We start from the raw sequence: 23,506 nt of genomic DNA, 5'->3' as shown, positions 1-23,506 counted from the left end.
ATGGTCAACTTCCTCTGTTTAATTAATACTTTTTGTTACTTTAAGTTGATTTTTTTTACAAATACTGAATGTGTTGATGAATTCCTGGCATGTCTGTATTTTTATATTTGTTGGCAGATTCAGCCATAAAAGCTTTTTTTTTGTTTTTTTTTTTCTCTCCAGCACATAAATACAAACTTCAGTGCAGCTTCCACTCCTGAATGCACTGGAAGCTGCTTTCAGTCATATTGTGTATATAATATTTCACATTCTTTCACGATAATCCTTATTGTTGAAACTGTAAGAGAGTGTGTTTTGTTGTGTTTTTTTTTTAATTATTATTTTAACTTTCTGATGTAGTTAACATGCTGAATGCAACGTGATGAACTTTTCCGTTTCCTCCTCAGCACCTGAAGTTTGATGTATAACATGCACTGTACCTGCCAGAGACCAGCTTCTGTGTTCACACACAGATATTTTTGTAAATTGTTTCAATTTCAGTCTCTGGTGCTTTTTTTAAAATTGTTAATTTTTTTTTTTTTAATTAATGATTCACATTTTTTGAATCATCATCATCATCATCATCATTGTTGTTTGTATGACAAGAAATGAAAATATATTTGCACACACTTTTATTGAAGCGATCTGTGTCGTGTTGGTTTTGTGTTTGTCTGTTTGTTAGCGTCCGGTCTGAAGGAGAAGCAGCGAACAGGTGATGTGAAGGTTGATGGTTCAAATCCCAACTTCAGCTGGTAAAGACACTGGTCAGGGAAGAAGTGAGACCTGCACAGAGGCAAGCCATACATACATATATATATAAATATATATATATATAGCAGCAGCAGTGAAGTCCAGTCTGAACTCTGACAGGTCCTCCATCCTCCTTTTAGTTTCTATGGAGTGAGATTTGTTCCATAATGATTTGTGTGAACAGGCCGACAATCTGTGTGTAAACCATAGACTGTATAAAAATATGGACGTAGTTACCGTGACGTCACCCGTTGGTTTCTGAAGAGCGGTTTTGAAGCTCAAAGTGAGCCGCTCCGGCCGTCGCCATCTTGGCAGTGCGTGACGCTGCCTAACTCCCAGCCAATCAAAAATGGGCAAAGAGGCGGGCCGAATGGCTGAAACAAGCCACCTAGCAGCTGGCGGACCTGTCACTCAAAGCAGCCATGTCCTTCATTATGCAGAACTTTACGGCTTAATAAAATTTAAACGGGTGAGTTATAAAAAAATTCACCCCCGTACAGTTGTCATGAAAGAGGAAATTAGCTACAGAGACCAAAACCGTTGTTTGTACCAGGCTGTAAACGTTAATTTCTGCTGTAAAGTTGGACATTTTAACATGGAGGTCTATGGGGATTGACTCACTTTTTGAGTCTCAAGTGGCCGTTCAAGGAACTGCAGTTTTTGGCACTTCAGCATTGACTTCATTTTTCAGCCCCGGAGGTTGCCGCTTGCTGTAAATATGTAATCTGTAAATATAAACACCTTCCACAAATACAAAAAAAAAAGATTAGTAAACCCACAAAAATATTTAGCAAATATAAAACAGATCTGCAAATACACAAACAAATTCCACAAATAAAATAAAATATCTGTGAATACATTAAATTAATTTACAAATAAATAAAAAGCATTTGTGAACATCTTCCGAACAGACATTTGTGAACTCAGTTTTTATTTGTGAATAAACGCTTGTGGATTTGCTTTTTACACACGGAGTTTTGAAACAAACAAACGAAAAGCCGTCGTTTTCAGATAGCACGTGATCGCCTGCTGATGACGTAATTTCCGCATTTCAAAGTAAGAAACAACAACAAATGCTTTTCATTTATTTGTAAATTAATTTAATGTATTCACGGATATTTATTTTTATTTGTTTGTGTATTCGTTTTATATTTGCAAAATATTTTTGTGAGTTTACAAATCACACAAATCATTATGGAACAAATCTCACTCCATAAGTTTCTGTTGAGTTCATTTGTTTAAAGGTCGTATTATTCCGTCATAGGAGGACTGTAATTATTGTTTTTAATCATCTATTGATTGTTCAGTGTATAAAATGTGGATCACTATTCCCTGAAGCTCAAGCGAACATGTTCAGATGATCAACAGTCACAAACATAAACATGTTGAGTTCACTATCATTAAAAACTGGAAAAACTAGCAAATATTCACATGTGAGAAGCTGCTGCCAGAGAATGACAATTAATCAGTTATTAAAATGGTTCCCAATTTATTTTCTGTCAATCAAATAATCAACTAATCAATCAATCATTACAGGTCTGAGTGTAGTAAACTGTGAAAACTGTGCACCTGGTGAGTGATACAAAAAATAATATTAAAATAATCAGAATATCTGCAGAAAAGTCTTTTAATTCAGTTTCCTCCAAAAAAGGAAAGAAAGCTTTAGAAGGTATTTAAAAGTCTTAAATAATGAATATTTCCTCTGTCCTGCTGTTGACAGTAACATTAGTTGTATGTTTACTTCAGTTTAACTTGGGAAATACTGCAGAACTCCTTCACAATGCAAGTATTGATATTAGACATACACACTGTCCCGTTCACTTAAACGTTTGACTTGTACTGTATAACTCATTTTCACACTTTTTTATGATTCTCATTATAAAGAGTGAGGTGGAGACATTATAGCCAGTTTAACCAGCTACAGCTGATAAAACCAGTAGATGTCATATCAGTAAAATCCATGGTTGTTTACTAGATGTTTTGATTGTGGGGGACTACGGATGCATCTTTAATGTTTAAAACTGCACACTGTCCCAATCAATAAATCAAATCAAATCAAATTAAGAAATGAGAAGCTTTTGTTAACCTCAGTCTGAAATCAAGGACTCATTGTTTGAAAAGTGTGATTGATCAGCTGTTTATAAAAGTATTGATGAGTGCAGCTTTAAGGTGGTATTTGGTGATCAGTTTAATTGTTTTTGTTCCTCTAACATCAGTCAGAAGCTGTTGGTGTTGAATCCTCAGCATTGTTTACTGAGCTGTTTGTTTACACTTCAGCATTAGCATGTTGCTATGGCTGTGTGTAAACAGTGTTTGTTGTTGTAGCATCACCTCAGCTGACACTCGCGTGCGGACCGACTCTAATCCTCCACCTCACTCCATAACCTTAATGCCTGCCCTGTTTATGTAGATCCAGGCCTCTAAGCCACTTTACATTGTAGGCCAATCTGTCCACACACACACACACACACACACACACACACACACACACACACACACACTCTCACCCTCAGGCAGCATTAATGGGATTACAGAGTTCACCGAGTACTGAGGCTGAACCTGTGAGCCAGCGGAATATCAGCTTTCACTTTCACAGAAAGAACGGCCAGCACTGTTTATAGACACACACACACACACACACACACACACACACACACACACACACACACACACACACACACTGCACTCAAACAAACAGCAGCTCGTTCCAGCGTCCTGAGGAGTGTGAACTACAACTTCCTCCACTATTCTCTCAAATTCTGACCATAAACACAAAGAATTCATCTGTTTATATCTACAAATAAACATAAAAACAGACCCAAACATGCTGCTAAATACAATTTAATCCACCCTGTAGCAACAATAAAACAGGAATACTTTGTAAGATTCTCAATAAGGGCGAGGACCCTATTGTTTTTCTTGTTTGTTTTTGTTTGTTTCTTTCTTTCTTTCTTTCTTTCTTTCTTTCTTTATTATTATGCCACTTAAACCCTAAATTTGACCCCCTAAACATGTTCAAAAATCACAAAATTTGGCAGGCACATCAGGTCTGGTGAAAAGGTTGATAAGATGTAAAAATGATCCCCTAAAGTGCCAAAATGTGCTCTCTAGCGCCACCTATGTAACTAAAATGGCCGCCACGGCCCGTACAAACACCTCCGAGGGCGTTAATGGTATCGGCTTCAAACTTTAATAGGTGACTTATGACACTGTGCTTACAAAAAGTTGTTAAAAACTTAATAATAACTCAAACGGTTTGGATTTTATAAGCCCTGAAAGTTGCAGTGCCACATCACCCTTACAATGTAAACTAATGGGGAGGCAATCTATGGGCATGAACTTTGTGTCAAACTGAGGCTGCTGATGTCTAAACTATAAGTCTGACCACTTTCAAACCTGTATCAATGGAATCGCCACGAAATTTCCGACTAAAATATGATTTTTAATGTTAGATTTGGCCAAAGTCATGGGATTTATGAGGAGATTTCTTCAGAAGCGTACTCTAAAATCCTCCTCTCCAACTGCTCCTGGTGATGTCACTCCCTCAGTGCTGTGAAACATTCCACAATACACACTCATTATAAAATCACAGGAGGAGCAAGAAAAGACTCTAAAACTCACACTCTAATATCTCAAAAACAATAAAAGATAGAAAACACATGTAAATTCAAGATTTGTAGGTCAAAGTCTCGTGACTCATTTAAAGTTCAAATGAAGTTTGTATCTAAAACTATGTGGAAGCAGTAAATGTTCAAAAAGGTGTGGGTTCACCCACACTCTCCATTCAAATATATGAGTATTTTTCTGTGTCCAGCTGCAGTTACTTATTGTCTCTACACACCTGACAGTACACGTCAATCAAACTTTCAAAATAAAAGCACACCACACTTGTTATAAATATCCCTGATTTTTAAAAACCAAATGATCTGATCCTGACGGGCCAGAGTGCGAGGTCCTGACCAACACTGCTTGCAGCTTTAATTTTGAGTTTATTCCTGATGGCTTCAGTGTCATTAGATGTAATTTGATTTTACTTTTCTTATTCCAGACTTCAGTTCATATGTTGCTCTTCTGTATTGTTTATTAACTCCAGTAATGAAAGCTGAGTTCTTTATGCTGCGTATGAGTTGTATATGTTTTGTGGCCGCGCACCAAGAGCCGGGTTCTGCTTGAGGTTTCTACCTGTTAAAGGGGAGTTTTTCCTTAACGCTGTTACCAAGTGCTGCTCATGGGGGAATTGTTGGGTCTCTGTAAATTAAAGAGTACGGTCTTGACCTGCTCTATGTGAAAAGTGCCCTGAGATGACTTTTTGTTGCTGTATAGTTAGCCTTACAGTTAGCCTTCGTATTGATTTTAAAATTTACCTTTAAGGCATTAAACGGCCTTGCTCCCAGTTACATATCTGCACTACTGAACTGGTATGTGCCCCCTCTACCCTTAAGATCCGCAGATGGAGCCCTGTTGGTCATTCCCAGGGTGGTCGGGCTTCTGCTGTCAGAGCCTCAGACACACTAGGTCTCTAGCTTCTTTTAAAACTCGTCTTAAAACTTTTTTCTGTGTGAAAGCTTTTTATCATTATTTTACTCCTGTGCATGCTATTGTCCTATTATTACTATTATTGTGCATCTTCTATTGTTACTATGTACTTCTGCTTGGAGGTTTTATAGTCTTGCTGGGAACTCACAGGTCCAGTAGACTGTTGTTTGATGAAGATGGATTAGAGAAATGATGAACCTCTCCATAAACCTTTAGGCTTCTTGGAGGATATAAAGTATTAAACGGATGCGTACAGTACATGGATTAGTAGGATCTGTAATCCTGCTTGACTTATCAACTCACTTATTTTCCTCCTTAACACAAATATGAGGATAAATAATCAAATCACAGCTTCTATTTTCTGTTTAGTCTATTTTGATTAGCTGAGTTCCCCTCAGCAGCTGCAGGAAAACCTTTGACATACAAGTTCACCTGCTGGTCTACGAGACGCAGTAACGACTAAAAGCACGCTGGGTATCTTTAGTGTGTGAAGGAGCAATCTGGTGTCTTCAGATACTTTTAGAGACGCTGCAAAACCTTCACAGCGTTTTGAACCGGGTGCAGATGTCGGATCAGGTAGTGGAGTTTTTCAGTTGTCCCGCAGAGAGCCGAGCCGCTGTGAGGTGAATCCAGCGTTGACTCAGAGAGGCCGTGACCCAGATCTGAGTGATGGAGGTGAGTGGGTCAGCGTGTGAACGCAGGTCCGGTTCAGAGAGGGATTTCACTCTCGCTGCACTCCAGGATGGTTTTACTGCTTCACTGATAAACAGGCTTCAAAAGACATGAAACACACAGAAGGTTTTCTTCATAATGCAATGATCTGCTGGAGGATTTCTGACATGACATGAATACTACACATGTCAGGACTTTTATTATATTTCTACAAGTCCAGCTGCTACAGCAACATGTCTGCTCTGTAAATCACTTCCTGTTTTCTCCTTTGAGAAAAAATCAGAAGCAAAAGGGAGAAATTTATGTTTTAAATTCTTTGATTTTATGATGGAGGCCCCTAGTTTTATATTAGTTTGTAGCTGGAGTCCTTATTTCCATTCAGCCAATCAGATCTTTGCATGAAGCGATAACATGTCATTCATCCTGCTACACAACACAAGACACATTTCATCTCTATATACAACCAGTCTTACGACTTCAATTATTTATTTTAATTATCAACTCTTCTTCTCTTACTGAAACTGATTAAAGTGTCAGACAGAGAGGAAGAAGAGTGGAGAATATGTTCATCTAATGTTTCACTCGTGTATAGTTTCATTGTAAATTTTGCCTGTTTCAGATTATTTTTATTCGCTTTCAATTTATTGTTTTTGTTTGATTCTTGTGAGATTTTGTTCAATAATCATGAAACAACAGTAATGATCCTCCAGTAGCAGCGAGAACGTTCAGCTCAGCAGCAGTTTGATATAAAATCTGCATCAAATAAAATACATAAAATGTCTTAAAACAAGTGAGACACATTTAATCCTGTTCATCTGTTCTCTGCTTCTTTACAGGTTCGTACTGTGGCGGCAGCTTCATCGATCCATGACGAGACCACTGAGGTGTCTTCAGGTCTGATGGGATGTGTAGTCCCTACAGTGTGTGTGTGTGTGTGTGTGTGTGTGTGTGTGTGTGTGTGTGTGTGTTTTGGTTGGTAGAAGGTGTTCTATACATAGACAGATATGTAATATCAGACAGACAGGCTTTACTTCTGCAGCTCTTATGAAACAGCAAATGTAGGTGAGACTGATCTGAGCGGCCTGTACGTCTGAGGCCAAGATTAGGACTCTGTGTGTGTGTGTGTGTGTGTGTGTGTGTGTGTGTGTGTGTGTTTAGGATGCTGAAGCAGCACTGAAGCACTTTCTGACACAGCAAGATGTGAGAACCAAACAGGTTTGTGTGTTAATCCTCCTCTCTCTCTCTCTCTCTCTCTCTTTGGAATTTATCATTTATTATTTCAATCTGCACACTGATGTTTCCTCTGTTCACACTGGACTGTGACTCTATAAAGTAATAAATATAATGATAAATGACAAAGCGATAAAAATAAGATAAAATAAAGCAAAGATGAACATTTAAAACAGCCGCTTTTAATATAAAAAGGTAAAAACATCATATATATATATACAGTATATATACAGTACATACAGTCATCCTTTAAAGGTTGATACAGATGTTGATGGTTTAAATCACAGCTGGAAACAGTAAAAAACAGCTGATTAGAGGATCTAAGACACTTCCAGACTCAAAGGATGTTTTATATTCTGTGACTTTTCTAATTTGTGCTTTAAATGTAAGAAATAAACGTTAAAATATCCGTGAAGTAAATGCTGATGACCGTTAGAACTCTGGACCAGTCGAAGACGTTAATGCATCACTTTTGTTTATCGTGTGTAAGCAGGAGGATCATAAAACATAAACAACAACAACACCACACTGATCAGCCCGGTGGAGAGCTACAACTAACACATGTTTTGATTTCTCCTGATCATTTTCTTGATTAGCTGATCAATCTGTTGTCTTTAAAGTGTCAGAAATGTTGCAAAATGTGTCTCACAGTTTCCATATTTTGTCCGATGAATGATTTTCACTTTATAAGGATATAAAACAGTCACACTGGAGAAACTAACACCAGAGATTGATTCTTAAAGAAATGATTAATTCTTTAACTAATCAATCAGTTAATGAACTGACAGTTTCAGATTGATCATCTGATGGAGTGTTTTTGTTCCACAGAGGTGGAGGACAGCGAGGCGCTGATGGTGTGACGTCAGCAGATCTCTGATGTCGACTCGACTCTTCTTCTCTGTTGGTTATAAACATCCTGGGAGCTCCGTGTGTTTGATGTGAATACACACACACACACACACACACACACACTCACACTCACACCCACACACACACAAATATCAGATCATGGTCACTTTTGGGGACGTTACATAGACTTACATTCATTTCCTGGAGACTTATTCTAACTTTAACCACTGACCCCAAAATCAGATTTTTCCCTGATATTTGTCCCCAGAAGTAGCCTATGACAGACCACACACACACAAAATGCAAAAACAACAGACTGGATGCATCACTGAGGTTTCCATGTGACTGTAAACACACTGAGCAGAGTATATTTCACTTCCACTCTGGATTTCAGCCCTCTGTCCAAACTAAAACACCTCATCCTCGTCTCTTTACTTTTGTCATAAATGATGCTTGCAGGAACAAATCTTTAAGCCTCCCTCTCCTCTAAAACATGTTTTTCTTCTTGTTCCTTCACTCGGATGTTGTTCTCTTCTCTGTGCTGAATGTTGAACATGCACATACAAGTTTTTTTTTTTGAAAGTTTCTCTGAGTTCACCTTAAATCTCAGTTTAACACCTGGACGTACCTGCAGGATTTATGACATCACAACTAGTTTGGAGCCAATCGTGGTCCAGTATTCATCTTACACAGGTGTGAAAGTTGAAGCCTCCAGAGCTCAAACACTGAGAATGAACTTTATAGTGAAGGAGGAAACATCTGGTGTCCAACAGGAAAACTTTAGAAACCGACAATATTCACAGATTCTGGATTTTGAATGAGAGAGGAGGAGGTGGCTGGACTGCTCTATAAACCCCAGTGTCTGTGACTGAGTGACTGACTGAGTGATGGACTTACACTATTGGTCGGCCGAAGCTCGGGACAGCCAAGTATCCCAGAATGCATTTCACACCTGCTGGCAGCGATGGTGGAGATTTTGAGCCAGGCTAAAAGCTGCTGTAATCTTCACTGTTAATATGTCATTTTATTAAGTTGAACATGTAGATTCCCATCATGTGGTCAGTTTAGACAAATAACGCCTGTTTGGAAATTCACCGTGATGTTTTGGGAGCCGTTGGCCGAGCAGCTGGACTCCTGAGATGATCAGCTGGTCAACATGTGGTCATCCTGAGGAAGAACATGATCCATGAACTGATCTGTGCAGCTTTTTTGGCTCTAATGTCTCCGCAGCGTTATGATATATGATATAAATCCTTCTGGAGGATAAATGTTGGTCTCACAGATGAAAGCTAACAGTTGTAGCTGCAACATTAGTTTGAATGTAAAGTGAAGCTTCATCCCCTAACCCTGAATAACATCATTCACTGCGTCTCTCTGGCAGTGAGGTTGTTTCTTTGTGTTGGTGGAGCTTTGAGATTGTTTACAGTCATGCAGGTGTGTTGAAGCTGAGCTGCTGTTGTTCCAGTTGTAGAATGAGAATGATCGTACTGCGTCCTTACGTCCTCGGAAGTTTATATTCCCGACAACTAACCAAGTTCAAACCAGGAAGTACGCAAGTCTGAACTTGGCGTATTTGGTATTGAGAAGGTTCAATCTGCACGACACACCTACTTTACTAAGGGACTAACTGAAGGAGCTAAATAACATATTAATTTATAATGACATAGAAATAATCATAGTTCTGTATCCCAAGTTTTTGATAATGTCCCATTTATTTATTTATGTCTGAGTTTTTGACTCTGCTTTTATTTATAATTATCTTTTCCTGCAAATAGTAATGTTTAAAAAATAATATCAAGGAACTCAAACTCAACCTGGTTTTATTATACGACTTCAAACTTTCTCTCTTCAGCAGATGAATGTATACTGAGCATGTTTGCTTACTAAAAACTTATTATGGGATGGATTAAGTTATATCTTGTCTGATTTTCAGGTTGCAGCTTGACTTTGCACTGTGCAGAAATGTCTTTTAGGTAAATATAAGTATCAGATCGGACTCAATATTAATATATTAATATGTCATATATGTTATGGCTGCAACTTACAATTATTTTCATTAACAATTAACTTTCCAATTATTTCTTAATTAATTGTTTTGTCAATAAAATCTTAGTTAATAGCAAAATGCCCGTTAATATTTCCTACAGTGAAAGAGCATCTTCATATGTATTAAATAATTACATTTAAGAAGCTGGAACCAGGAAATATTTGGCATTTTTATTTAAAAAATAACTAATTAACTAATTATTGCAGCTCTACTATATATTATATAATGTATATTAGTTGTGTGAAATAGTTTAACCAAATATTTACATATATATAATAATATATATAATATTATATATAAAATAATGAACTAAATATGAAGTAATTAACTAAGTGAGAGGAGAAAATGTTTCCAAGCTGCAGAGAGGAGCTTCAGGCTGCCCTGGCCTACATCTGTCACTGTCCAAATCAATAGAGATGATAGAAGAAGAAGAAGTCAATCCCCTGTTTAGACTAGTGATGCTGCAAGCTCATTGGCTGATCCTCCAGGCCCCGCCCCCCCCACCTCCCTGCCCTCCTCTGTGATGACAGGAGACGCAGATAAATATCACTGCCAACACCTCGGAGCTTCAGATGTGTCTGTAAGTCTCATCCGTCCGTCGTTCCCGCTTCCTTCCCTGCAGGAAACAGCTCAGAGGTTCGGGAAACTTTTCAGTTCCAGTATTTCCTGCTTTTTGCGTTGGACTTGAAAGCATCATCAGAAATTTCCTTTTTCACAGACTGAAAGCAGAGCAAGTGAAGCAGTTTTTTTTAAAAATTATTTTGTTGGATTTGTCAGATTTTGGAGGCGGTGCAGTCAGGGATCAGGATCAGGATGGAGCTGAAGGACTTCTGTCTGACAGACGACTTCCATCACTTCCTCAAACCACAGCGGTGAGACACGACAACAACTTCTTTTCTCACACATTAATATGACATATTAATATGACACATTGATGTCCAATATTAATCTGAAAAGTAACTGCAGCTGTCAGATAAATGTTGTGCAGTAAAAGTGTAACTTTCCCCCTGAAATCAAAGGATAAAGTAAAAATTGAAATACAGTAAAATGTAAATACCACAGAATTCTTCTGAAGTACTGGACTGCAGTAAATGTAATAGAAGTAGTTTTAATACATGTTACAAATACAAATTTCAGTTTTACATGTAGTACTTTTTGTTTTAATTAGAACCTGTGTGATGCTGCAGCTTTTTAGGCTGATACCAGTATTATAATATTTATCAGTTTAAAACATCTAATGATGATACATCAGCAGATATTTTAGATAAGAATCCTTTAAATGTGATTCTTAAAGAATTGTGTGTAAGATGTTTACATTTTACAGCTGAAAACATCACATATAACAACAATAACAAAAACATATTAAAGTTGAGATAAAGAAAAATTATAAAAATGTAAAAACTGAACTATAAAAAACATGAAATGTCTGTAAATTGTAAATATAAATCTCTTTACTGCAGGTTGTTGTTACTTATCATTTGACATAAATGCTGATTCGATGTGTCTGTGATGATAATATGAGCTGCAGGCTGTTGTGCTTTAATTAATAGTGTAGTAACAGTATCTCAATAGTACTTTCACTGTAGTTTTAACAGTTTTAACAAAGAGATTCTTCCCAACATGAACATCTAACCACATACTGTATAAACATGTTTTTTGCTTTTCTTAGATGCAACTTTACATTTATGTGTGTATACATACGTATATTAAGTATGCGTGTGTGAATACATCTTGTTTTTTGTGTTTTTTATTCATTTTCTTGTTTTCTTTTGATTATGTTTGACATATATTCAAAACAGAATAAATACAATGTTAAAAACAGAAATCATATTTATAGATTTATAGTCTGTAGCAGGAACCTTTTACACTCACAGTCTGCATATATTTCAACACTTAAAGCTTTATTTTACAGTTCCTTTAATTTTACACTGATTTCCTGGATATTTCGTGTGTAGTTTGCTGGTATTTAACAGTTAACGTTTAGGACATTTTAATGAAAGGTGCAAAATTGTACAAAATACAAGGAAAAATGGAAAAAAGTGGTTGTTTTAATTGATAAGTGCCGACTTATCTTATATTTCGGTTAATAAATTAGACTCTTAACAGTTCTTTAACTGACAGAAAATAGTTTTTAGTGTGTAGTTTTGTCTGTCAAACTACATATTTGACTCTTTATTAAAAACTCAATAACGAGTGTATCTCCCATATATTACCAAATTACACAATGATCAGTAACACAGCAGCTATTTTTAGGAAATGGTTAAAAAAGTTCTGAAAATAAGAAGGAAAGTAAAAAAAATAAAGTTTTACTGACACTGTTGATAGAAGCTCATTCATTATATATATCATTTCTGTCAGTTAAAGAACTGTTAATAATCTAATTTATTAAGGAATTTTACAAATGAAGCAACTCAACACCTTTTCCCTTTCTTCTCATCATTTCTATTATTAACACTTGCACCACTATTTCTGTAAAATGTCCTAAAAATTTAACCCTTACCTGCCTGAAAATACACAGGAAATTCCCAGGAAATTAGTATAAAATGTAAAAATGTAAAATGGAGCTTTAAAAGTTTCTGTTTACATTCTGTTTTCACACAAAACTCCTCATGAATCCTCGAACTCCAACTAATATGTTGAATTTATTTCCTTCCTCGTGAAACATTTAGAAAGTTGATTTTTTTAAATACTTTTAAAAGTGTTGTTTACATCCATTATTGTCAGAACAGGGACACACATGTAAAAACCTTTAATGATGATCTTTCCAATCAACCAGAGTGACTGCATGAAGACTTTCAGGAAGTTACAACAGTTTTAATTGTTTCACAGGAGAGATTTCTGTGTTTTTATGTATTTTCTCCGTTCTCTTCCACCTGGTTTACAGAAGGCGGGACTCAGTCACTGTCTCCTTTTTAAAGATTTAACTTATAATAAATAATACGTAAAGATGTTTTTTTTAACTTTTAGGCTGCTGTTTTAGTCTCCAGATATCTTCCCAGTCAAAGTCAGGATCGATATCTAACTGCAGACCTCCATAAGATGGTTTTATTAAACATTTTGGTGAAGTATCGACACGATGACTCTGTAATAAACATAAAACCTGACTGTGAAGGCTGCGTAGAGACACATCTCTGATGTTTTTTATTGATTGTTTCAGTGGTTTGATGCTCATCACTGCAGCTGTTTAATCCGACACTTTTCTTCCTCTCTTCAGCCCCCTGGACTCCTCCTCCTCCTCCTCTTCCTCCCCCTCCCCGGCTGATGAAGCTCGCTCTCCTGCCTCCTTCCTCCACTCCTCCCCTCTCAGTCCCTGCTTCCCGCTGGACGCCACACCGGCTCTCAGCCCCTCTCACCCGGCCTTCCTCCTCCCCAGTCCGGCCTCCTCCTCCTCCTCCTCTTCCTCCTACAGCCTCCTCTGCGGACCCCCGGAGCCCGACTCCCCGACAGGATCTAGTTCCAGCGGAGGAAGCGGCAGCGGCAGCGCTGCGGTGTCGGATGCTTCCACCTGTTTTTCGGTGTCGGATTCGTTTTCAGCTCAGGTGAAAAAATCTTTTTTTAAACATTTTGTTTCTTTACAGAAGTTAAAGTTAATTTAAAACATGATTGCTGCTCATATCTGTAGCTGTTTTTATTTATATTTTCAATTTGTGCATAAAAAAATCCAAGTGGAAATATCACAAACAGGTTTTTACAGCTGGCTGAGATGGAAAAGTATCAATAAAAACAAATTGGGACAAAATGTAAACAGATTTATTGATTAAATGATGACGTACATGAAGTTTATCTTGATGAAGCAACTCTTGATGTTTGACATATATTCAAAACAGAATAAATACAATGTTAAAAACAGACTGCATATAAAGCTTTATTTTACAGTTTTCCTTTAATTTTACACTGATTTCCTGGACATTTCCTGTGTAGTTTGCTGGTATTTAACAGTTAACTTTTAGGACATTTTACTGAAAAGTGCAAAATTGTACAAAATACAAGGAAAATGAAAAAAAAGTGATAAGTTGGTTTAGTTGATAAGTGCCGACTCAATATGTTTGGGTTAATAAATTAGACTCTAAACAGTTCTTTAACTGATAGAAAATAGTTTCCAGTGTGTAGTTTTGTGTGTCTCTTTATTAAAAACTCAATAATGATCCCCCATAAACTACCAAATGACACAATGAACAGAAACAGCAGCTATTTTTAGGAAATAGGTTAAAAAAGTTCTGGAAATAAGTAAAAAGATAAAGTGTCACTGACACTGTTGATAGAAGCTCATTCATTATAAACACTAACATATCATCTCTGTCAGTTAAGAGCTACATATGAAGCCACATATAAACCGACTCAACACCTTTTTCCTTTCTTCTTATCATTTCTAACCTATTTCTGTAAAATGTCCTAAAAGTTAGATTAAAATGTAAACAACTCCAAATATTCACTAAACTTTTCTTTTGCTGAAAATCTTGAAATTCGGTTAAAATTTGCGCCACATTTAGATGAAAACCTGACTTTTATATATGTTGATTCTCTTTCTGATAAGTCACCTTTTATAAATGGGTTATACATTTTAATTATTGGCTTTATTAATGGATAATAAATCAGTTATGAATCAGTATAATCCCTGAATAAGAAGAGGAAGTATTGGGGTTGCCAGGTTGTGGACAAATCAAGCAAATTAATCAAGAAGACGCCCCCTCCCCCCCCCCTCCCCTCTTAAAATAGGCATCAAATCTGCAATTATAAATGTTTTAACTTCTTAATAATGCATCAAGTGTTTATAAATGGTATATGTGTGTCTGCTGCTGTTGATTTTCATCCTGTGCAGGTGATGACGGTTCAAACGGCGGCGGTGACATCATCATCATCACTGTGTTTTCTGTCCGCAGGTCGACTCCATCCTGCGAGGCGACTACCTGACACCTCTGGGTCCCGTGGGGCCGAAGCGTCTCTGCCTGGTTTGTGGAGACTTTGCGTCCGGTTATCACTACGGCGTGGCGTCCTGCGAGGCCTGCAAGGCGTTCTTCAAGAGGACCATACAAGGTGAGCCGAGCGGTACGATCGTTAACGATGTGGATTAATCAATACGGCAGCGCTCGCCGCATTGATTAGCGTGTGAAGTCATCAGCTCTCACATCAGCTGCTCGTCTCTCACTTCAGCTGCGTTCACACAGTTCAGACGATTGATTGATTGATTAGATGACATCACATTAAGGTCATTACACTGTTTAGAAGAAAAGAATCATATCAGTAAAACCATCAATACGACGATGTAAAAAAATACTCATTACAAGATAAATCTGAGAAGCTTTTAGTCCGTTTTGATCAATATCCAGTTAACTCGACTCTGACGGTTAAACCCCAATAAACACTTGTCATGTTTTTATAGATTTCTGTGAGAACAGACAGGATGTTTAACATGAACGGAGCGATCTCACTGACAGGATGAAAACCAGCAAAAATAAATAGATTTAATTCATTTAACTACAATATTTACAAAATATCATTTCCACAAATATAAACATGCAAATTTAAAACCTTTATTTTTTTTTTTTACCACATATTAATGAGCTCAGACAGTATGAATGAATGACAAAAGAATATTTACAATAAATAAAAAGGTAATAAACATCACACTTTTATTTAATTATGTTGAAATCTGCACATATAAGGAGCCAAAAGTCCACAGAGGCTCAAACTGTCCCATAAAAACATGAAACTTAAAGGGAAACTTCAGTATTTTTCAACCGTATTGACTCGTCTTTTGTGTCTAAGTGATTAATGGGGACAATTTTTGAAATTGGTCCGTTATTGAGTGAGAAAGCTGCAGCCGAGGCAGTGAAACGTGACGCTTCAGGGCAATAACGTCTGTCAGAGTACGTCCACTAAAAGTGTTTCTGCCACTGAAAGGCTCAGATTGATATTATAATTCATATCTGTAAAGATTATGGATTACCTTTCCCTTGATCCGGTCTGTTTGTTATTGTGTCTCACCAAGTCTCGCTCAAGGAGAAGTCTCGTTCTGAAATCTCACGAGAGTTGAGTTGTTGTTGAAATCAGCTAAATATTCAGCCGTGACATTTAAAATCTTTTTCGATAAAAGGAGTTCTCCTCCTGACGCTCCGGCTCTGTCATGTCTGAACATTTAACTCCAGAGGACGTCGAGGGGTCGTTCAGGTTTATACAGACTCGCAGGCTGCTGCAGGACCATGAAGAGCTTTAAAAACAAGTTAAAAATATTAAAATCAAGACAGAAAACCAGGAAGAACAACCAGGAAAGAACCATCTAGAGCTGAAACAATCAGTCAGTTAACAGAAAATTAACCTGCAACTATTCTGATAATCAACTCATATATGAAGTAATTGAACTCCTGTATGTACTTCCTGTTTGTGGTTACCTAGGCAACATCGAGTACAGCTGTCCGGTGATGAACGAGTGTGAGATCACCAAGCGGAGGAGGAAAGCCTGTCAGGCCTGCCGCTTCCAGAAGTGTCTCCAGGCCGGGATGATGAGGGAAGGTACGTCGTCGTCGTCGTCGCACCAGTCTGACCTTTAACCTGTCGCACACACACATTTCCCATGAGCCTTTGCGGCGGCGGTGGCTGAGTGTCTCTGTTTCCGCAGGTGTTCGAATGGACCGAGTCAGAGGAGGACGGCAGAAGTACAAGAGGAGAGTCGAGGCCGGACTCGGTTTATACGCCAAAGCTCCGTACGCTCACGTTCACCCCGTCAGCAGCCGTGAGTTCACACCTTCTCGCTCAGGCGTCGTTCAAATCAAAACTTTATGCGAACGTTAACGTCTTATTGTTCTATCATTTCCTGTCTTTTAGGAAACAAGGTGATCTCCCACCTGCTGCTGACAGAGCCCGCCCCTCTGGCTGCCAGTCAGGATGATTCGACCAATGACGGCAGCCTGCGGACGCTGCTGACCCTCTGTGACCTCCTGAACCGCGAGCTGCTGGTTCTGATTGGCTGGGCCAAACAGATCCCAGGTACAGACAGGAAGCAGGAAGTCCCAGCAAGGGAGATTTTTACATTACACAACAATATTTTACATTATGAGCTCTAATCACCAGGTGCCTTTACTGCCCTGCTGTAATCTCATTAATTAACTAGTTCAACAAAGGAAAATGATGATGATGATGATGATGATCAGCTGGTTAAACTGCTGACTGCTGGACAGATCTGTGAGCTGCATTATGAAGATGTAAAGACAATGCATGAAGGTTTATTAGCAACATTCATTATGTGCAGTTACTGATTATAATCTGATCATTTCAAACATTTACAAATGTTGATCTTGGCTGTAGACTCTTGTTTGTGTTTACAGTTGCAGTATAATCTGGTCAAAGGAGTTTAAAGTTTTACCAAAAATCCCCCAAATTTAAATAAAGTCATGCAGCTCCAGCAGAGTCGTCTCTTCTTTAGTGCTTACAAAATCAGCTGTAATTGTATTAAAATACTCTTTAATTATTTACATTTCTTCCTTTTTGTCATATTTTTTCAATGAGACAGTTCAATTCAAGCTTTTAATTTGAGCTTTTACATTTAAAATTTTCTGTTTTTTTGCATTTCAGGGAGTTTAAATTACACTTTTTCAAACTGACATTTTACAGTAAATCTGTCGTTTTAATGTCCAGTTTCCTATTTAACATATAATAATGACTAGTAGCAGGAAAAATCACATTTCATTTAAAAGATCGATCGTTGAAGAAGCTTTTCAGATGTAAAAAAATCAATTTATTTCATGTGCAGAAACAACTTTCAGACACTGACGATCTGTCGTCTTAATGAAACTGTGGTGATGCAGAATTTCACATAATTTACAACAAATTTAGTAAATCTCCTTCACTCAGAATTAAACTTACAAAATCAGTTGTAATTGTATTCAAATACTCTTATTATTATTTATTATTATTTACATTTCATCCTTTTTTTCATATTTTTCAATGAGACAGATCAATTCAAGCTTCTGCATTTAAAATTTTCAGTTTTTTACATTTTAGAGAGTTTCTTTACATTTAAAATGTTTGAGTGACACCTGCTCTGCCCCGCCCCCTCTCTCAGGCTTCTCCGCGCTGTCATTGGTCGACCAGATGTCGCTGCTGCAGAGCGGCTGGATGGAGGCGTTGCTGGTGGGCGTGGCCTGGCGTTCGCAGGCCTCGGCGGGGGAGGAGCTTGTGTTCGCCAGGAACCTGCAGCTGGACGAGGCTCAGTGTCGAGCCGCCGGATTGGCCGACCTGTACGAGGCGCTGCGTCACCTGACGTCCAGGTACCAGGCAATGAACCTGAGCCCCGAGGAGGTGGTGACGCTGAAGGCCATGGCGCTCGCTAACTCTGGTACAAACACACACACACACACACACACACACACACACACACACACTTCAGTAATAGTACCAATACAACAATATAAAAATACTCCATTACAGTCCTATTTAAGTAAAAGTACACAAGTTTTATCACCTTAATATACGTATATTTGTGTGTAAATTCTTAATCTGAAAAGTGACTCCAGCTGTCAGATAAATATGATGGAGAATAAAGTACAAAGTATCATGAAATGGAAATACAGTGAAGTATAAGTACCTCAGAAAGTACTTTGAACGTGTAGAAACAGAAACAGCAGCTTCAGCATTAACATTGATATTGATTTACACTTACAACAGAGGAGAAGTTGGGGGGGTGGGGGGTTAGAGGGGAGTGGGGGGGTGGGTGGGGGGGGCTGAACTTATTGATCCCAGAGGAGTGGTTATTGGTATTGATCAGAGGCTGGGAGCTGAAGCCGTATTGATTAGTTCCACTAACTATTTTTTGGGGGGTAAAAAGCAGCGCTGAGTCGTCTTTGGATGGATTTTTTTTTTCCTTGTGAACGACTACGTGAGTCTGTTGATTACAGACAGAAACCTTAAAAAGGACAAATTCACATTTGTTCAGTCAGGTGTCCATGGTAACAGTGACAATCATTCCTCCTGTTCATACTGGATATTAAAAGATCCTTCAAATGTGCTTTCAATGGAAGTGATGGAGGCCAAAATCCACAGTGTGTCCACACAGTCATTTAAAAGTCTGTGTGAAGCTTCTATTCAGCTTCATCAGTCTGAGTTAGTCATATCAAGTGGATATCTGACACATTTACAGTCTTTTTAGCATCAAATTCCCTCTTTGTGTTTCCTCGGACAGTGTTTCCCTGTTGAGCTGCAGGTGGAAGTATAGTAACAAAAAGAGGAACTTTGGCACTAAAAAGACTGTAACGTTGAAAGATATCTAAACATAACACAAGAAGTAAGGAAATATGTGTTTGGTAGATTATTTCTTTGTTGTAACAATGCTTCTTGGCAATAAATCTTAAACTGTTGGAAAGCCTGTTTATTTCCCAAATAAGAGAAGATTTGGCAAATTTTTCATGGGCGCAACCCGCATACTCAGCTCTGCTGCTCATCCTACGAATACATGTTCCTTACAAACGTGGCACCATTTAAAAAGGGAAATAAACAGGCTTTCCAACGGTTAAAGACTTATTGCCAAGAAGCATTGTTACAACAAAGAAATAATCTACCAAACACTAATTTCCTTACTTTTGTGTTATGTTTACTTGATTTGACTCATTTGGACGCTGAAGCTTCATATTAGCTTCAGATAAACTTTTAAATACATTTTGTCCTCCATCACTTCCATTGTAAGATCATTATGAAGGGATCTTCTAATGGTCAGTATGAACAGGAGGAATGATTACAGCAAGAAAAAACAGCTTTAATGTTCATTTGGGCTCCTGACTGTTGGTTTAAGACACACTTGATAAACTGTGAACTCGTCCTTTGGAGCTCATTAATCTTAAAAAGGATAATTCAGGTGTTCTATATTTTCATTATTATAAAGACTTGGTTCCTACTGAAGACGTTAATCTTTAAAAACAGTCCACACATATATAGTTTATTTTATAAAAGAAAAAAGGCTCAGTGATTTCCTCAAACAGCTGCTGACTGTAGTTTTCAGTGGGCAATGCTAACAATGCTAACAGTACATAGACAGCAGCGTGTTAGCAGCTAATCAATAACATTTGACAGGCCGTGTATGAGTGTATGAAACGCTCTTGTTGAAGCAGTGCATGATGGGACACCGGTGGGTTCTTGCAGCTGAAGTCTGACCTGTCTCCCACTGTCTGAGCCTCAGATCAATAAACTGTATTGATAAACTCAGTTCTGGATCTATAAAGTGTTAACTGTCTGCTGGAGGACGCTGTATATGTGTGTGTGTGTGTGTGTGTGTGTATGTGTGTGTGTGTGTGTGTGTCGTACATACCCGCAGGCTGACCTCGACCTTTTCCGTCTCCCACTTGACCGTCTCACGTCGTCCTTTTGTCTCGCTGTTCGTCACATGCTGACTGCAGTTATGAGTCGTTAATTGTTGAATTTAAAAGGTCAAAGCACAGAAACTGAGCACATTTACTCAACTACGGGACTTCAATACAACCGAGGAAGAATATATATTGTACTTTTTACTTCATCACGTCTATCTGACAGCTGTAGTTATGACATTATCAGCAGATATAAGTGTTTATTAATGTATTAATCAATAACTACAACTCCTCCTGTGAACTGTTTGCTGCTGTATAAACAGATAATTAATGACAATATATCCAAACACAGCTGTAATAATATTAAATATATAAAGAGTTATAATGAATACTGATAATTAATAAACATATATTATATTATTACACATATATACTACATTATAGTGAGTTCATGAGTTATTTATATTTGTATAGTGATTATAAATGATTTTAATCCAACAGATTGTATAAATTAAACCAGTTGTTTCTAATCTCATGTTTATTCTACACTACTTCATACTTCTGTTGTTCTACATTTAAGAGACAAATATTGTACTTTTTACTACATTAATCTGACAGATATGACGTAGTTACTGATTATTCTTCAGATTAAAACTTTACAAAAACCCCCCATCATTTAAAGGATGAGTCTGGTGATTTTCTATATTTGTCTTCATGTTTGGATCCAAACCAACGATGAACTGATCGACTAACAAGTATTGTGTTTGTATCAAAGCTGATATATCTGATTAAAAACACGTCAGTGAGTCACACCGCTGCGCTGGGTGACATGTTCCTTCATCATGAAGAGTTTGGTCACGTTAGTTTGTTTAGAAACAGCTCCAAACACTAATAACAGCATCATGTTTTCAGTCTCTGGAGAGTAGTTCTGTGTAAGACAGACGCTACTGAGCATGTGCAGGAACAATCGGGGTGACAAAAAACAGATTTGTGTATCAGAACTTTGTTTTTTCTTCTTTCCTCTCCCATTAATCATCTCACCACCCCTCAGATTTATCTGCTGACCCTTTGGAGGGGCCCCGACCCCTAGGTTGGGAACCACTGGACTAAACTAGCTAACTGTATATAAAGTAGTGTAAACTAGCTCCACCTCCAGCAGCTACAACAGTAACATGCTGCTCTAACACTGATGCTTCACTACTAATAATCTAATGATGTCATATATAATTAAGTTTAATGACCTGCAGTACGCTCACTTCCTGTCTGTCCGTCCCTCAGACGCGGAGCCGGTGGACTGTCCGGACTCGGTGCAGCGGTTCCAGGACGGGCTCCACGAGGCGCTGCAGGAGTACGAGTCGTCCCGCAGGGAGCAGCACCGGGCGGGTCGGCTGCTGATGAGCCTCCCTCTGCTGCGGCAGACCGCCGACCGAGCCGTGCAGGCCTTCCTGCGGCTACACCGCCACCGCCGCGTCCCCCTCCACAAACTGCTGCTGGAGATGCTCGACGCCAAGGCCTGAACACTTCCTGTCTGCTGACGCTTCATCACGAGAGTACAGACTGTTATCAGTGACTCAAAACAAACTCACTGACTGATATAATGACAACAAAACACTTACTGCTGGATTGTTCTGAGGTTTTTTTGGCAGTTTGCTGCAGATGAAACTTAAAAAAGTTTGAATTAAGCGAATTTAATGTAAACTAGCAGGTTTATCAGGTTTATCATCATCATCATCATCATCATCAGAACCTGGACGATTTTTCCTCAAGTTAAAAAAAAAAAAAATCTATTTTTGTAAATATAAAAGATATTTTTGTGTGAACTCTCTCAAAGATGAGCTGGTTACCGTAGCAACACCAGGGAGGGAAGACTCTTCTAACTCTACTGATCAATTATTGATTGCTGATTAGTTTCATTCACTGAGCTGAAGAAGAAGAAGTTGTTAAGTTAAGAGAATTAAAGGCTTTTGGAATAAAAACATGTCTGGTCACATTTTCATGAGTCAATTGTTTTATTTTTTTTTATACAAACACTGTTAGAAAAGTTGTTTGGTTAGAAACCTGGTTAACAATCAGTGTATCTCTCTCTCACACTCACACACACACACACTCACACACACACTCACACACACACTCACACTCACACATGCAGCTTCAGATATATTAAAAGCCTCCTCAGCGTCGACCTGAGTCCATGTTTCACTACATTCTCTACGAGCCGTTTACATGAAGATAAATACAGACAGAAAAAAAACATTCAAACCAAACATGAAGAGTTCAGAGCCACAGAGACACACACAGGTCAGAGGAATCAATTACTGTCAAGATCAATTAATCTCATTCTTCATTTAGATGAATTAATTTATCATCTTGTCTGTAAAATGTAAAAAAATCCCCGACAGGATTTCTTCAGATGATGTTTTTAAAGAAAAGCTGCAACTGATGATTAGTTTCATTATCTTTTCATCTGTTTTTTTTTTGAATAATCAATTAATTGTTAGTCTATTAAATGTCACATCTTTAAATGATTTGTCCAAATATCAGCTGTCAATCAAATGAAACTGAGAAAAACAGAAAATTACATTGATTTCTATTGATTGATTAATCAATTAATCTTCCAATCGTTTCATCTTTGATGAAAAAGTGAAAACATTTAGATGAAGTTTAGTTTAATAACTTCTGATTTGAACTCTTTTTTTCTTTGCTTTTACTCACAAATTGTTTCCTTTAATCTGATAATAATCCTTTAATTACACAGATTAACGCTTCAGATTAGCGATAAATTAAAACTTTGGTTTAGATTTTTACAGCTCTGTCGATCAGTTATGCAGAGATCTGTTAACATGGTTTTAAATAGTAATCTATCAATATCTCTGTGTGGTTATCAATACTTTTATTTGCAAATTTGAGCTTCTTCACACCAAACGACGTCATCGTGTTTTTCTAAAGAAATTGGGATCGTTTTATTTGAACCCTTCGTTTAGTATTTATAAGCAGCATAAACATTTAATTGAATACAGTGTGAATGTAACAAGATATCAGGACGTTTAACTGTTTATTAATATATTTTCTAACAACTAGAACTCCTGTGAAGAATTCATAACAGGTAATTAATGTTTATTAATACAGTTTGTGCGTAAATATAATGAAGCGACAA

General features: G+C 37.7%; 1 protein-coding gene across 5 annotated transcripts; it reads left to right on the top strand.

The window, feature by feature from the left end:
• Positions 1 to 4,568: 4,568 nt before the first annotated feature.
• On the top strand, positions 4,569 to 22,660 carry esrrd (estrogen-related receptor delta). Of its 5 annotated transcripts, none has more exons than XM_067595596.1 (12): positions 4,569 to 5,940; positions 6,774 to 6,831; positions 7,096 to 7,152; positions 7,996 to 8,105; positions 10,841 to 10,935; positions 13,278 to 13,602; positions 14,944 to 15,097; positions 16,457 to 16,573; positions 16,680 to 16,793; positions 16,886 to 17,047; positions 18,123 to 18,395; positions 21,631 to 22,660. In XM_067595596.1, the coding sequence occupies exons 5-12, from the start codon at positions 10,877 to 10,879 to the stop codon at positions 21,867 to 21,869; spliced, it is 1,443 nt and encodes a 480-aa protein (XP_067451697.1). In that variant the 5' UTR covers positions 4,569 to 5,940; positions 6,774 to 6,831; positions 7,096 to 7,152; positions 7,996 to 8,105; positions 10,841 to 10,876; the 3' UTR covers positions 21,870 to 22,660. The 5 variants fall into 5 exon arrangements, with proteins under 5 accessions (XP_067451697.1, XP_067451696.1, XP_067451695.1 ...); XM_067595595.1 differs by having other exon boundaries at positions 4,569 to 5,944; XM_067595594.1 differs by lacking the exon at positions 4,569 to 5,940 and having other exon boundaries at positions 6,578 to 6,831.
• Positions 22,661 to 23,506: the final 846 nt, after the last annotated feature.

Source organism: Thunnus thynnus, chromosome 7 (genome assembly GCF_963924715.1).
Source record: "Thunnus thynnus chromosome 7, fThuThy2.1, whole genome shotgun sequence".
NCBI lineage: Eukaryota > Metazoa > Chordata > Actinopteri > Scombriformes > Scombridae > Thunnus > Thunnus thynnus.
Note: the sequence above shows the minus strand (reverse complement) of the source record. Positions and strands in the feature narration are given on the sequence as shown.

Excerpts from the sequence above, each read along its gene's own strand:
- esrrd (XM_067595593.1), top strand. The coding sequence starts at position 10,587 with ATGACAGGAGACGCAGATAAATATCACTGCCAACACCTCGGAGCTTCA. Across the intron at positions 10,644-10,840 it reads TCGGAGCTTCAGATGTGTCT|ATTTTGGAGGCGGTGCAGTC; the intron begins GTAAGTCTCATC and ends TGGATTTGTCAG. Across the intron at positions 16,794-16,885 it reads CGTTCACCCCGTCAGCAGCC|GAAACAAGGTGATCTCCCAC; the intron begins GTGAGTTCACAC and ends CCTGTCTTTTAG.